Here is a 14,746-nt window from a genome sequence, read left to right as displayed (position 1 = left end):
GAAAGCAAAGTCAAGCAAATGTGCCTTGTACTAAGATCAGAAGTTGTTGAAATTTGTGATGGTCCTTTGTTCCTATGGGAGTTCATTCTGTGGTGTTGGGCAAGCTCTTGAGAAAGCTCTGTCTCCTTCACAGACAAGCTTTATCTTTTCATTATGTAGGTGGTAATTTCTTTGTGCAGCTTTGATAAGAATGTTCCTGGAATAAAGCATTCATTTCTGGACACCTGAACACAAGAAAACCTGTAGGGAGCTCAGAGAAGAGTAAGAAAACAATTGAGGGACTGGAGGGATTTTTTTTGAGGAAGATTGAAAGCAGTGAATGTTGTGAAAAGTTGGTAAACAAGTGAAAGGGAGAACAGAACTATATATGAAATGTATGTAATATGAAAAATATTGCCAACAATTCTGCTCTGTTTTTGAAAATAGCAAGATGTAATGTACTGTAGTTTTTAATTTGTGAAAAGTCATAAGTACTGTGTAAATATACGTGTAAGTAAAAGCTCTTTAAAATTCACTGTTTAATACTACTGCATGAGAAAATAGTTTTTTGAGCAATTATGTAAACCATAGTAGCCTGTAGTGTGGACAACAGATAAGTTGCTTCTGATACTCATGTTTTCATAACGCCAGCAGGTGTAAATAAGTTCTGTTTCGGTGTGTTTTTTTTTTTAAATGCAGCCATAGCTTAACTGATCTTAGAGTTTTTTTGGCATGGAAGCTAGGAAGTTTATATTTGACTTTGAATTAATTTTTTTAAGTCATCCGCACAATCTCTCCTAGCAAAACATACAATTTTAGCAACTTAAAATGGATTGTAAAATGTTTAAAACATCCATATAAGAGGAGATATTATCTCTTACGTTTATACACAGAATGTAAGTAATACAAGGAGTGAATATAAAAGCCAGATGGAATTAAATGCACCCTTCTGGCCTTCTTTGGGGAACATATCTCTAGGCAATATGCAACACAGCATACCCTGGCATTAGTGTGTCATGTGCATGTATTGTTTAGCAATGCTGTACATTTCCTAGCAACATGCTCAGTGGGGGTAGCAGGCTAGCATCTCCTGCAGATTTAATCTAAAGTGGTACTGTGCACAATATTTTCATCTTACACTACTTAGGATAGAAGTGCCAAAGAGGTAGAGAAATTGTTTAGCATATTATAAACATATGGTGAAATTAAGAAAACTGTGCGCTGTATAGCTCTGGGTGGATAATGGAGTTTCCTGACAGTGATCAGTACAGTATGAAATAGTCTCCCAAGTGAAGTTTTGAAAATTCCATAATACAGACATTTTGCACTACTTTGCTATTATAAAAATTCATTCTCTGTAACTTAAACATATGTGAGTGCCAAAGTCTCCACAATTGCACAAGACATATCTATAGCTGTATAATTATAGTCACACACATTGTGAATTGATATTCGCATTAAATGTATGACTGACGGCTCTGGCAATAGCCATGCATAACAAGTACATGTTGTGTAAGCCTCCCGTATTACTTTACCAACCCACCTTATCTGTTGTTTACAACATCCTGATGGTTCTATAGCAGTTAGCCCTGCTGATAGCCTATAATGAGGAAAATCATCTTCTATTCTGCAGGATAAGACCACCACACCCATTTCATTTATTAACCTAATCTCTGAAAAGGCCACAGGTCAGCATATCAATCCCATTCAATATCCAGCCCTCTGCTGTTGTTTTATCAGTTGATGTTGCTATGAGAATAGTCTATTTTAAATAAGAAACAGGTAGAAGCTGTAGACTAACCTGATCTTTCTGTGAACATTAGCTACAGAAGCTAAGGTTCCAAAACCAAGAGGACGACCCAAATTGGTGAAACCACCTTGTCCTTCAGAAAGTGACATGTGAGTTGGATTTTAATATATAATCTCTTTACATATTGTAAATCAAATGGCTGTTTTCAATAAACTAGCATAACTGTGTCACTGAGTGCCTGAGCACTGTTTTCCGTGGGGTACTTGGTATAGGTGGTTGCTTGCTTTGGTAGATGAAGCAGTTACTAAAGACTTAAATCAGCTGTAAGAATGACGAGGTAGCTCAGACTCAGGCATGATAGAAATCTTTTTCTCCCTAATTTGAAAAATTTCTTCAAAGAGCCTTATTTTCTGTTAAGTTTGTCTGTACATTTATATCTTAATACCAGATATTCATTTTTGTGATGAAGAAACAGGGAGGATCATGCAAAAAACCTGTACTAGCCTTTTACAGCTGCTTTATTGAGGTTTGTAATAAAACCCCCAGAATCCCACAAGTGAACACCATGGAATCGAAGTGCTGTTTGAAATGTGATAGTGCTATGTACACATCCCTTTCACCCTATATTAGGGTCATGCTAGCTCTTAACCATCCTAATAATTGAAGGAATAGTCAACTATTTGTATATTCTAAACTTACGTAGCTGTCTTTAGAAGGTTTATAGGACATATGTGCATCTACATTAGATATGTGCCTTAAATAAATGTCTTGGTGTAATTGATTAAAAAGGTTAGCATTTACTGCAAACATACATGTGCTTAGCATTGCATCCGATGAAGTGAGCTGTAGCTCACGAAAGCTTATGCTCAAATAAATTTGTTAGTCTCTAAGGTGCCACAAGTACTCCTTTTCTTTTAGCATTAAGTATGTAAGCCAGTCCATTGAAGTAATTGGTACTGCTTGCATGTTTAAAGCTAATCATGGGAGCAAGGGTTTGCAGGATTGGGGTCTAAGTCAGTTAAACTGAGAAGAGGGAGTTTACATCTCCTGAGCCCTAAACTTACAAATACTTAAGCACATGTTTTAACTTTATGCACGTGAATAGTCTCACTGACTCCTTGCACTAACTCCAGTAGGTCTACATGTATGCATACTATTAAGCACATGCATAAGTGTTTGCTGGGCCCAAGTACTGAACATTACTATTATTTGTCTCTGTAAATTCAGAAACAGGGGATAAACCCAAACCCTTTTGATTACGAAGATATCCTTTAGAAAGTGGGAATTGACATATTTTTTTGTAAAGATGAACTATGAAGTGATGAAGCACTCTTTCTAATAAAGCCATTTATGTAAACATTCATTTCTCCTTTGGCTATTGAGAGTACTTGGCTCCATTTAACACTCAGTATAGATAAGGATTACAAAGCCTAAGCATGGACTCTGACTAAAAGACAACTAATTTTTATTGCATTTTAGTGTTCATGAGGAGGATAAGACCAAGAAAAAAGTACCAGAAGAAAAACAACCAAAAAAACAGCTGAAAAAAGATGAGGAGAATCAGAAGGAAGAAGACAAACCAAGGAAAGATATTGAGAAAAAGGAAGGAAAAAGAGAGACCGAACCAAAAAGAAAAAGTACCACTAAAGTGGGTTCTACATCAGCCTCTGATTCTGAAGAGGATGGAGAAGAGCAGGAAGGTGATAAGGTAAGGTATATGTTTCTTTGATTAGTTTATATCTTGGCTATTGATTTATTTAATCTTCTAAACTGGGGGAAACATCCACTGAAAACAATGGTTTAGTGAAGATATGCCCTGAAGCTAATTCCAGGTCTTCAATCCTGGGCATTAACAGTTGCAGCTAAGTGTTCTGACTCCCATACAGAGACATGGTATGGAATGAGAAGTTGCAGAACTCTCTTCCAAAAGGCCATTTCAGTAATCCTTGGCATTAACTAATTTTTTTAAGTGGCTTTAATTTAAATCTACCCTTGGGCAAGTAGCATCTTTTAATATGAAAAAATTCCATTTAGGCAAGTGTAATAGAACCTTGAATGCATGGGGATTTTTCTATAATTGCTTTTTGAGAGCATACGAAGGGTATTGTGAGATGTATTTTGAAAGGGAAAAAAAGCTAGAATGCTCTGATCCTTTCAGACTCGATTCCTTGTATGGATTTTGTGGCTCTTTTTTTTTTTCCCTGTATGTGGGATAACAGATTTGCTCCATCTGAGAGAAGAAAATGAGCACCAGATGTAGTGATGTAGTTCTGAAATTTTAACTGCTGACGTTTTTTTTGATTTGTAGTAATCTAAGTATTCCTCTCTTCCCACCCAATCTCTAAACTCTGTTAAATGAAACAGAAGAAAAAAGGAGGAAGAAACTTTCAGGGTGCTCATAGGAGGAACATGCTAAAAGGCCAACATGAGCGAGATGTTGGAGAAAGAAAACGCAAGCAAGAAGAGCCGATAGAATCTGAGCCGTGAGTATATTCTTTAATATGTAGTGGTTGTGCAAGCTGATAGTAGTGGCTGAGGATAACATAAAGAGAAAAAATCTGAAGAAAAATTCCTTTAGCGATCAGTCTGAAATATCTGGTGGTGGTTTCCCTTTTTCTAGTGATATTTTTTTCTAACTTCTATGTAAATTGAGGATATGTTACTATAAATTAATATAAGGGATCAATATAATTTGGGGGACGGTGGGAGAAAATTGGACTTCAGAGAATATAAAAAGTATTGTCAATCTTGCAGTATCTTAGCCTTCCCAATATCAGGGTAGAGTCAGCAGGTTCTGTCTAGAATTATCGTGACTATGAATGCTTCCTGTATTCAAGCTTACCTTTATGAAGAAAGAGAACTTAACTCTGATCCATGTACCATGTCTTAAATCTTGAATATATGAGGCTGAAAGAGTGCTAGGGCTCATTAAATCCATGGCTGTGGAATTCTGATCAGGTTATGGAATGCAATAGGGTTCCCTGGAAAACATTTCCTTCTCTGTCTGGCAGCTGGAGCCCACACCGTCAGACAGAACAAGGAAAAGGTTCTGGCTTATGCTACTCTGGCTCTGCAAAGCCAGTTGAGTGATTTCAAGAGCAATCTGCACTCAGAAGAGAAACTATCACAAAAGAACCAAGCATCAGCATGGAGAGAAGATGCTGCCAGAAACTTGGGGGTTGGGGGGGGGGGGGCACACTGGGAAGAAATCTCTGTCCTGTTCTGGAGAGCAATTCCAGGAATGGGTGAAGAAGGAATCACCAGGAGATCATGATGTCCCCATCCCCACAGTTGGTGGGAGGGAGGAAGAAAGGGAGAACAAGGTAACAAAACTCTGGGAGAAAATTACATGAGAAAACCGTCCCTCCCTCTCCACATAATGACAAAGTCTAACACGTACCAGTTCCCCTCTAACCTTTCCATGCCTAGTAACAAGAACCCAGACTCTATCTTTCTGTCCTCCTCAACCACCCTTTCTTGGCAGCCTAAATTCATTCCCTTTCGCTAGCTGCCAAATTGCAAGCATCTCCAGCTCCCAAAGATATTAAACTCTGCCCCTACCATTCCTCAACAACTAGTCTGAATGTATTGTTAATGCTTGATTCTGTGCTACACTTTTAATTCTGCAACTAATTGTAATGTATTGATTTGGTTATTCATTTTAATATTAATGAAATAAACTCATTTTAAATATCTTTCAAGTTTACTTTCATGCTTCTGAAGAGCTAGAAACGGTTGCATTTAAATTATTATAGGTAGGAGGAGAGCATTTGCTTCAGCCTTGGGATACATATGTCATGGAATATGCAGGCCTTTATTATAGCTAGTGACTCATGTTAACACTAAACCCAGAACCAAAAAATATTTAAAATGTGCTCTTTACTTCTGCAGTATCTTCTGCCTGCACATTGATACAGAAGGAAGTCTGTTATTCTTCACAGACCTAATAGTCTAAACAGATGGAACAGTCTTGCTTATGCATCTTAAATTTGTTCTATTATGCCTCTGTATTATTCCTTTATATTTAAAACTGTATTTTGTTCTGGGCTGCCAGTGTCATGAAAGATGCACTATGAAATTTGTTTTGTGTTCCTGTAAATCTGTGAACCTGTAATTGGTTAGAATGAGAGGAATATCCAGGATATGCTTAAGGACTGATATTATTTTTAAATGGATTTTTTTGGTTAGTTTTTGATATCTGTTGTCAGCTGCATCAAAAATATACTAAAAATGCATTGCAGAAAATGTGGTCCCACTGCATGTTAGGATTTGCCAAACGTAAAATAAGACTTTGTAGAAGTAGTACCAACTATAATACAGTCTAAAGCAGTGGTGGGTGACCTGCGGCCCATGGGCTGCACGCGGCCTGTCAGGGTAATCCGCTGGTAGGCTGCAAGACAGTTTGTTTACGTTGACCGTCCACAGGCACGGCTGCCCGCAGCTTCCAGTGGCCGCGGTTCGCCTTGCCTGGCCAGTGGGAGCTGCGGGAAGCACCCAGGCCGCAGGGACATGCTGGTTTCCGCTTCCCACAGCTCCCATTGGCTGGAATTGGTGAAATTTGGCCGCTCGGAGCTGCGAGTGGCCGTGCCTGTGGACGGTCAATGTAAACAAACTGTCTCGTGGCTCGCCAGCGGATTACCCTGACAGGCCACGTGCGGCCCATGGGCCGCAGGTTGCTCACCACTGGTCTAAAGACTTGATAAAAAAGGATTTATAGTGGTTCCTGAACCATGTAGTTGAGAGTTCAAAACTTCTATTTTGTTCCAAAATAAGACACTGAGACTTTGTAATGTCTTCTGTCCTCCTCTTGTGACTGGAGGGTGGCCATGCCATTATCCTGAAGTTTTTTCCTTTAAATCCTTGTTTTCATTTTATTGTATTGTATTTTCACTCATCCTAAGGGAAAGAGCCTTGAGATTTGTAAAAATACTGTAAAGAGGGTGGGGGGGGGTTAAATTCATTACACTTCTGTGCTTATTAAGGTGTTTCAATGTGATTAATATATAATATGGCGATTTGTATTAGGGCACTTAAGGTTTTCTGTAGATTTCTCTCCTCCACTGCTGACTGTTTGGTGTGGGGGGGGGGCAGGGTTTGTGTGGTTTTGTTTTTTTTTTGCAGGGGGGGAAGGTGCCATATGATAGGAACTGTTAGAATCCCCCACCTCTATTACTGTGTGTAGCTGAGGTAGAACTAAATGCCACTTTTAAAGTCTGATGTGAGCCATTAAAGTGTTCTTGAAGTCATAAAATATTCTGTTGTGTGAATCTTTCATACTGTGCATTTTTCTTTTTAACTTTCACTTGTGACAGAAGCACAGAGAATAAAATTTATAAATCTGTACGATTCCTTGTGACTTGATTAATTTGTTTATCCTTCCTTTAATCGTTTGCTATGTGTAAATGCCAATTGCTATTGAAACCAATTTGTTAATCTGGGAGATTCTGCTATCCGTGCTGTTGTTAAATTAATCATAATCTACTTCATTATTGCAGATCAGTGTTTGTCCTTTTTTTGTGCTAAGTTTTGAGTTACTGCCTTAGTCATGAAATAGCAGATCTCATTTAAAAAAGTTGAAATTACAGATTTTAAAAGAAGACAAACGTTGTAAAATGTTTAACATTTTTAATAGGCAGAGTAAAGAGGAAAACAAGAAACCAGAAGTAAAGAAGATGGAGAAGAAGCGAGGTTAGTTTAATGAAGCTATACAGAATATTTTTAGTCTCTTTAATTTTAAATAAAACATATCTATAAACTGAAACTTCATTAGTGAGGGGTTTCTGGACCAAAACAATCCAAGATTTTTTGGGCTGAGACTCTGCTTCTTGCAAGTACTTTAGGCAGTGCATTTTTGTTCCAAGTCTTTTGCTACCTCCCATGTGCTTCTCTGCCTTCAGCAGTGCAAAGAAAGCCACTCTCCAGTACTCCCGGTTTATCCATTGTCATTCCATTTTTAAAGCTGTTTATGTGAGTAACCGGGAGTTACCCATCTCTTGGGAGAACTGTCTGATTCTCTGCACCCTGAACAGGACTACTCAGGAAGTTCCTGTGCTCCATTTGTTTTTTCTCTTCTGCCCCATCATAGTAGAGCAGTTGACAAGCTGTTTCAATCTTTAAGACGACACTCAGGAGCCCTATCACAACTAGTCACAGACATTTGTCCTGCCAAGGGAAGGGGTTGGCTCTTGACAGCTTACTGGGGCCTCCACATCCTTGTACACTGACCCAGACTCCTCTAGGGATACCTTTGCAAGGGAAAGTCATTCCTTTTCATTCCTCGGGGCTCAGCAAAGTTGGCTGTCTTCATAGAAAAGAAATTATTGGGGGCCATTCCAAATATCTCCCCTCCCACCTTAGTAAAATTCTTTAATATTTGCTACCTCCTGATTTGTTTAAGATTAGAGAAGGGCTCAGAATCCATAATGGAAAACTAGTCACGTTATTTCCTTTCTAGAATTGGTCCCCTGCACTTGTACTCTTCTACACCTCCACCCCCTGAGAAGCCTTTCAATGCCATACAGTAACCCCTTCAGGATCCCTTAATACAGATGAGTGAGGCTTTACTGTTTAAAGGTCTTCTTTTAACAAAAATAATGTGTTTCAAGACCACTTTGGAAGTACTGGTTTGAGCGTGGAGATGTTGCATAGACTAAGACAAATCTGAGATTCCTCTAGTATTTTATAGGAAGCTGTTTTGTCCAAATGTGTCTCAATATAAATATATACATATAAGACCAAAGAATGTAGAACATACTTACAGGAAGGGGGACTCTCTCCTGGGAAGCGGTGACTCTGAAAAAGATTTGGGGGTCGTGGTGGATAATCAGCTGAACAGGAGCTCAAAATGCAGTGCTGTGGCCAAAAGGGCTAATGCGACCCTCGGATGCATAAACGTGAATCTTAAGTAAAAGAAGAGTTACTTTACTTCTGTGTTTGGCACTGGTGTGACCGCTGTTGGAATAGTAGATCAAGTTCTGGTGTCCACAATTTAAGAAGGATGTTGATAAATTTGAAGAGGGTTTGGAGAAGAGCCACAAGAATGGATTGGAAAACATGCCTTATTGTGATAGACTCAAGGGGCTCAATCTATTTAGCTTAACAAAGAGAAGGTTAAGGGGTACCTTTATTTGTTTATAAGTACCTACATGGGGAACAAATACTTAATAATGGGCTCTTCAGTCTAGCAGAGAAAGGTATAACATGATCCAATGTCTGGAAGTTGAAGCTAGACAATTCAGACTGGAAATAAGGTGTACATTTTTAATGGTGAGAGTAATGAACTGTTGTAACAACTCACCAAGGGTAGTATTGAATTCTCCATCACTAGCAATTTTTTAAAATCATAATTAGTTCTTCTTCTAAAATCTAGACTCTAGAAATTATTTTTTGGAAGTTCTGTGACCTGTGTATATAGAAGATCAGATGATCACAGTGGCCACTTCTGGCCTGGAAATCTATGAATTGGGGGAGATGGGAGACCTAGAAAAGTGAGAGAGAACAAATTTTCCATTTGTCTGTAGTATATCCCAAACACACACCATTTACTAACTGAAGAAAGTATGGATGATAGTTCAGCACGTATGAATTAGTAAAAGAACCAACCTCTTTGTTTCATTTTATCACTAATAAACTTGTCATGGCTTGCCAGCCATCTTATTTGACAAATTTGAGCTACTATTTTAAGTGACAGGTTACTCCCAAGTTCCTAGAAGCACCGATTCTTGCAGGAGAAGGGTCTGGCCACCTCTTTTCCTCCACTCTGTGGGGTCCCAGGCACCTTATTTAAAGGCTGTTCAAATACTTATATCTTATTATCCGGACTTGTTTTGCCTGGGTTAACAAATATATTGTATTTCAAAGTTGACAATTGGACATAGGTATGGAAAATTGTTGTAATGTGTAACCACCCGATACACTAATGGTTTTGATCAAAATAGAGTACTTTATGGTTAGCTGATATGGCTGCTTATCCATACATACATTTTTTTCTTCATTCAATCAGGAATTCATGTTTGTAGAAATCTTGTTCTGAAAGATATCCTGCATTAATAGATTTGATAGTCACTACATCATTCAAATATAATTATTTTTAATCTTTAGAAACATCAATGGATTCTCGGCTTCAAAGGATACATGCAGAAATTAAAAATTCGCTCAAAATTGACAATCTTGTAAGTATGTTGTGTTAATAACAGGTGTATATGTACAGTGCAGTCAGCTAAAATGTTTTGGAATGCTCTGAAAGATTACACAGATTGTTGCATTTAAAGGTATGCCATCAGATAAACTTGCATCTTAAATAAAGAAACTTTGACTTTAAGATTAATACTAATAGATTTTTCAAACTGAATTCTAAAATTCTAACTTACTTTTCAATATTTTATCTAAATTCTTAAAATATGCTCTTCACTTACCTTGTACAAAGAAACCTAGCCTGTTTTCACATTTTTCTATTATCTGTCCACTTCTAGTCCACTTTCTGGAACTGGTGCACTGTGAAGTTGTACAGGATAATGCTGTGAAATTTGGGTTGCACAGAATGCAAGGGGATGTTTAAATCCTACTGTCACCAACTTGCAAGTTCATAAATTATGAGACAGGGGGAGGTGGGTGAAAACCATAACAAAAATTTTATATTAATTACTACTACATCCTTTTATCCTATCGCCTGAGGTTGGGTTCTCATGCAAGAATGTATCTTGATCTGTCCAAAGTGGCACTAAGGTCCACTGCTTACTCTCTTTCTTGAAGCAATCCATCCATTGCATTCTCAGCTTTCCTCATGGTCTCTCCACTACCTCCCTCTCCTGCCGTGCTATCTTCACAGGTGCAGGTGCTCTTCATTCATCCTTTATATATATTTGAACCAATGATTTTTGTCAGCCATGTTAGACTTTGATTTCTTCTGTCCCATTTCTTTCCTTCCAAAGTCTGTCCCTTTGTGTAACTTCCTTTGACTTCTTGTGACTGATGCGGAAGGTTGCTTCCCCACTGCCTTCTCACTAGACACTGTCTGTGCGCCTTCTGTTGTCACTATATATTCCAGCAGCGGGGGTGGAGGGGAGAGGGAAGAGTGCAGTTGAGCTAGAGAGTGGGCACGTTGGTTTGGGGTCCTTTCTTCTCTGCCCTTTCGTCATTGCTCCTCATAGCACTATCTGGGGAATTAAGGGAAAGGGTAGGAGAGCTGGTGTTGCCTCTGGCCCAGTGCCTGCTCCTCATTGATCTGTCTGCTCCACGTGAACAATCTGCAGCAGTGGGCAACCTGTGGCCTGTCAGGGTAATCCACTAGTGAGCCGCCAGACAGTTTGTTTACATTTGCATGACCACCTGCAGCTCCCAGTGGCCAAGGTTCGCCATTCCCAGCCAATGGGAGCTGCGGGAAGTGGCGCGGGCTGCAGGGATACGCTGGTTGCTGCTTTCCGTGCAAATGTAAACAAACTGTCTGGCGGCCCACCAGCAGATTACCCTGACAGGCCGCAGGTTGCCCACCACTGACTTGCAGTCTGGAGAAGCTGACTCCGCAGTGACCACTGCAGTGGCCTCTGCTAGTGGCAGTCTGAGTTCCAGTACAGCATTTGCAGTTCAGTCTGCCAACATTGGTATCTAGTGCTCGAAGCCACAAATGCAGCATGAATTTCAGCTCAATCAGAAATCCTGGGCTGCCAGAATTTTTTTTGCAAGAGACAAGTAAAAATAGTCTTAAATCACAAGATTTATGAAAATATCTCAAGAATTGGCAACCATGAAATCCAAATAAATGGTGCTGCTTCAAGTGCTTGTATATGTCCATTACGCTGTAGGTGTGTGCATGTCCCACACACTGATGCTGAAGCGTTTTCCTTAGTGGTACGTGTAGGGGTGGCCCCACCCACTTCTTAGCTCCTTGTGCTCCATACAAGGGCAGGAAGGGCATAGTTGCCCTGCCGCTCCTTCAGTTCATTCTTACGGTCCATGGACAGTGGTTGGACCATCTTGTTCCCAGTGAACAAACTTACTGCTGCTTGGTCACTTATCTAATGTTACTTTTTGTTTTTTTTCCCATCATTTGATTTTTCTTTATTCTAATTTTGTTTTAGTTCGAATTTTTTCAATCCACCATGTCTTCAGGCCTCACCCAGTGCTGGGTAAGCCTATGCCAAGATCCCCAGATCTTGGCACTTTGCTCAGGTTGTCGGAAGCCCATGTCTAACAGAGACCCTCATTAACACTATATCAAGTGCTTAGGCAAAATCTGCTTGAGAGATAGGTGCACCATTTGTTGCAGTTTCAAGACCAAGATGAAAACGCTGAGGAAATAATTCTTTCATTACATCCTAATGGAGGTGGCACTTAGCCTGGCATCAAAACCATCTTGAAACCCCAAGGGAAGCTGTTCCACGATTCCTTCCCAGAGCACTCCCCCAGATGTGTCTATACATAGGGGCCACATGAGGTCCCCATCACTGGGACTTGTCTTCCTCTAGGCTGAGGACTTGAGTGTTTCCTGCCTCAGAAACAAAAATAAGTTGGCATCAGGTTCCTCAAAGATCGGGAATTGGAATTCCTTCAGAGAAGGCTGGTCCAGTACAGATGGCAGAGTGCATTCTCTGCTCCCTAGTACCGGCTCATACAGCGGGACTTGAACCATTGACTCTGGTGCCCTCCCTGGGCCATTGAAATGGGCTATTTCTTTGGCTGAGACAGATCAGACTTCTCTGATCACAGCGGGACAACCCCCCATGTCGGTACCAACAACGTATAAGGCTTATGACAAAGCAAGGGACTTACGTTTATCGTTACCACTGTTGCTGTTACGTTAGGGTGAGGACTGTCGGCCAGTGTCAGTGCAGGTGCTGATGTTGTCTGCATCAGAACTCTTTATTTTGTACTCATTGGCTACAAGCCAGGTGCCACCCTCTTCAATCTCATCAGTACTGGTAACAGCTCCTCCATGGCGCATGTTACTGCGGCTAGGAAGACATCCAAGACATTCGGCACTGCATTCATGACATAGGTCTAGATCACCTTAGGAGAATGGCAGTTTCTCTTGGCATTCAGATGGAATTAATGTAGGAGCTGAAATTCTACATCGCACCCTTGTGCAAAAGGTACCCCTGCCTATAAATGATGCAGTAAGGCTGCTTTGTAAAACATGGCGTCAAATCCCTTCTTCCATCCCACCTGTGGCCAAATGAATGAAACATAAATATCAGGTTCTGTCCCAGGGTTTTGAGCAGTTTTATTTACACCCTATGCCAAACTCACTAGTAGTGGCTGTGGTGAATGAAAGGGGTCATCAAGGCTGGGCTAAAGCTTCCCCTAAAGAAGGTGATGCCGATAATCTTGACCTTTTTGGTAAAAAGATTTATTCTATGGTGAATTTACAGCTCTACATTGCCAGTCTCCAGGCATCGTTGTCAAGGTAAAAGTATTCCAACTGGGGGAGACAGTTTGCGAACCAACTGCCGGAAAGTTCTAGGGAACCTTTTCTTTCTGAGCCCAAACGTCTACACTGCAATTTAACAGCCCCTTAGTCTGAGCCTGAGCCAGCTGCAGGTTCTTAATTGCAGTGAAGACATACCCAGTATGATCCCTCACACCAGTCTGCACCTCAGAGTGCTACATGCATGGCTCAGATCAGTATATTTCCCTCACATTCACCACTTGGACAAGTGTATGTGCATCCTGGATGGGGTTTTGTCATCTCTGAAGTGGTGGGTAAGTCCAGACAAAATCTGGAGGGGAGTTTCCTTTGCTCCACCTCTCCCCTCTATGACTCTGGTAATGGATGCTTCAACCATGGTCTGGGGAACACTTCTGGGCAATCTTTAGGCCCAAGGATTGCGGGCTGCCCACAAGGCCCAGGTTATATATAAACATTCTCGAATTGCAAACTTTTTTTGTGCATGTCAGTGGTTCCTGCCTCATATTCAGGGGAAAAACTTTCCCAAGGTCTAACCCACAGCACCACAGCAGTGTTTTATGTAAACAAACGAGGAGATGCCAGGTCAGACAGCGTCTGTCAGGAAGCTGTCAAGTTGCGGAATATCTGCATTCGGAGCTTGATCATTCTGAAGGCATCTTACTTGCCAGGGGTTCAGAACAGCTTGGCAGAACACCTACACCAGTCCTTCAGTTTAGACCATGAATGGTCTCTCAACACAACCATTCTATCTTCAGTATTCCACGTAGAGGGTCTTTCATCAGTCAGTCTCTTTCCCCAATTCTGTTACAGTGTGGGCCATAGCCCCAGGTAACTTCAGACACATTTCTATTCCCATGGCAGAAGGACCTGTTATATCCATATCCACTAATTCCCCCTGATTCCGAGGGTCATTCTCAAGCTAAAACAAGATCATGGCAGACTAATACTTAAAAGTTCCAGCCTGGCCAAGCCTGGGGCAACCATTGTATTCCAGCCTTCAAAGGCTTTCCACTTGAGAGCCCTGGCTGTTACCAATAACCAGAGACCTCATTGCACAGAACCATGGCTAGGTACTTCACCCAAATCCTCAGATGCTGTACCTCACAGCATGGTACATCAGTGGTTAAATGCACAGGAGAGGGTCTGTCAGCAGCAGTTCAGAATGTGCTCCATCATAGGAAACCTTCCACAAAAGTTGCTTACCTGAATAAGTGGAAATGTTCTTCAGCTGGCTGGCCTCAGGTAATGTGCTGCCTATTTAGGCAAAGATACACTCAATCCTAGACTACCTCTTGTATCTTAAGGAGTAACATCTGTTGCCCAGCTCCATTAGAGTGCCATCATCTCAACATGTTATCTTTAGATTATTGGTAAGACAGTTTTCATTCACGCTATCATGACCAAGTTTCTGAAAGGCCTAACTAGATTTTCAGTCTGTCAGAGATCTGCACTAACTTGAGATTTGAATTCAGTAGTGTTGGCTCTAATGGATCCTCCTTTCAAGCCTTTAGTGTCATGCTCATTTATATGCGTTCCAGTGAAAGTGGCTTTCTTATTGGCCCTCATCCCCGCTAGGTGAGCGCGAGAGCTGAATGCGGTAGTCACAGATCTGC

General features: G+C 40.7%; 1 protein-coding gene across 2 annotated transcripts in view; it reads left to right on the top strand.

Moving 5' to 3' along the window:
- Positions 1-14,746, top strand: part of PSIP1 (PC4 and SRSF1 interacting protein 1) — a 65,638-nt gene that overhangs the window by 37,356 nt on the left and 13,536 nt on the right. For both annotated transcript variants that reach the window (XM_084628109.1, XM_084628110.1), the window contains exons 9-13: positions 1,803-1,878; positions 3,209-3,437; positions 4,094-4,212; positions 7,362-7,417; positions 9,830-9,900. In XM_084628109.1, coding sequence (XP_084484235.1) covers positions 1,803-1,878; positions 3,209-3,437; positions 4,094-4,212; positions 7,362-7,417; positions 9,830-9,900 — 551 coding nt within the window. The remainder of the gene's footprint in view (positions 1-1,802; positions 1,879-3,208; positions 3,438-4,093; positions 4,213-7,361; positions 7,418-9,829; positions 9,901-14,746) is intronic.

Source organism: Lepidochelys olivacea (assembly GCF_965140295.1).
Source record: "Lepidochelys olivacea isolate rLepOli2 genome assembly, chromosome: 5".
NCBI classification, from domain to species: domain Eukaryota; kingdom Metazoa; phylum Chordata; order Testudines; family Cheloniidae; genus Lepidochelys; species Lepidochelys olivacea.
Note: the sequence above shows the minus strand (reverse complement) of the source record. Positions and strands in the feature narration are given on the sequence as shown.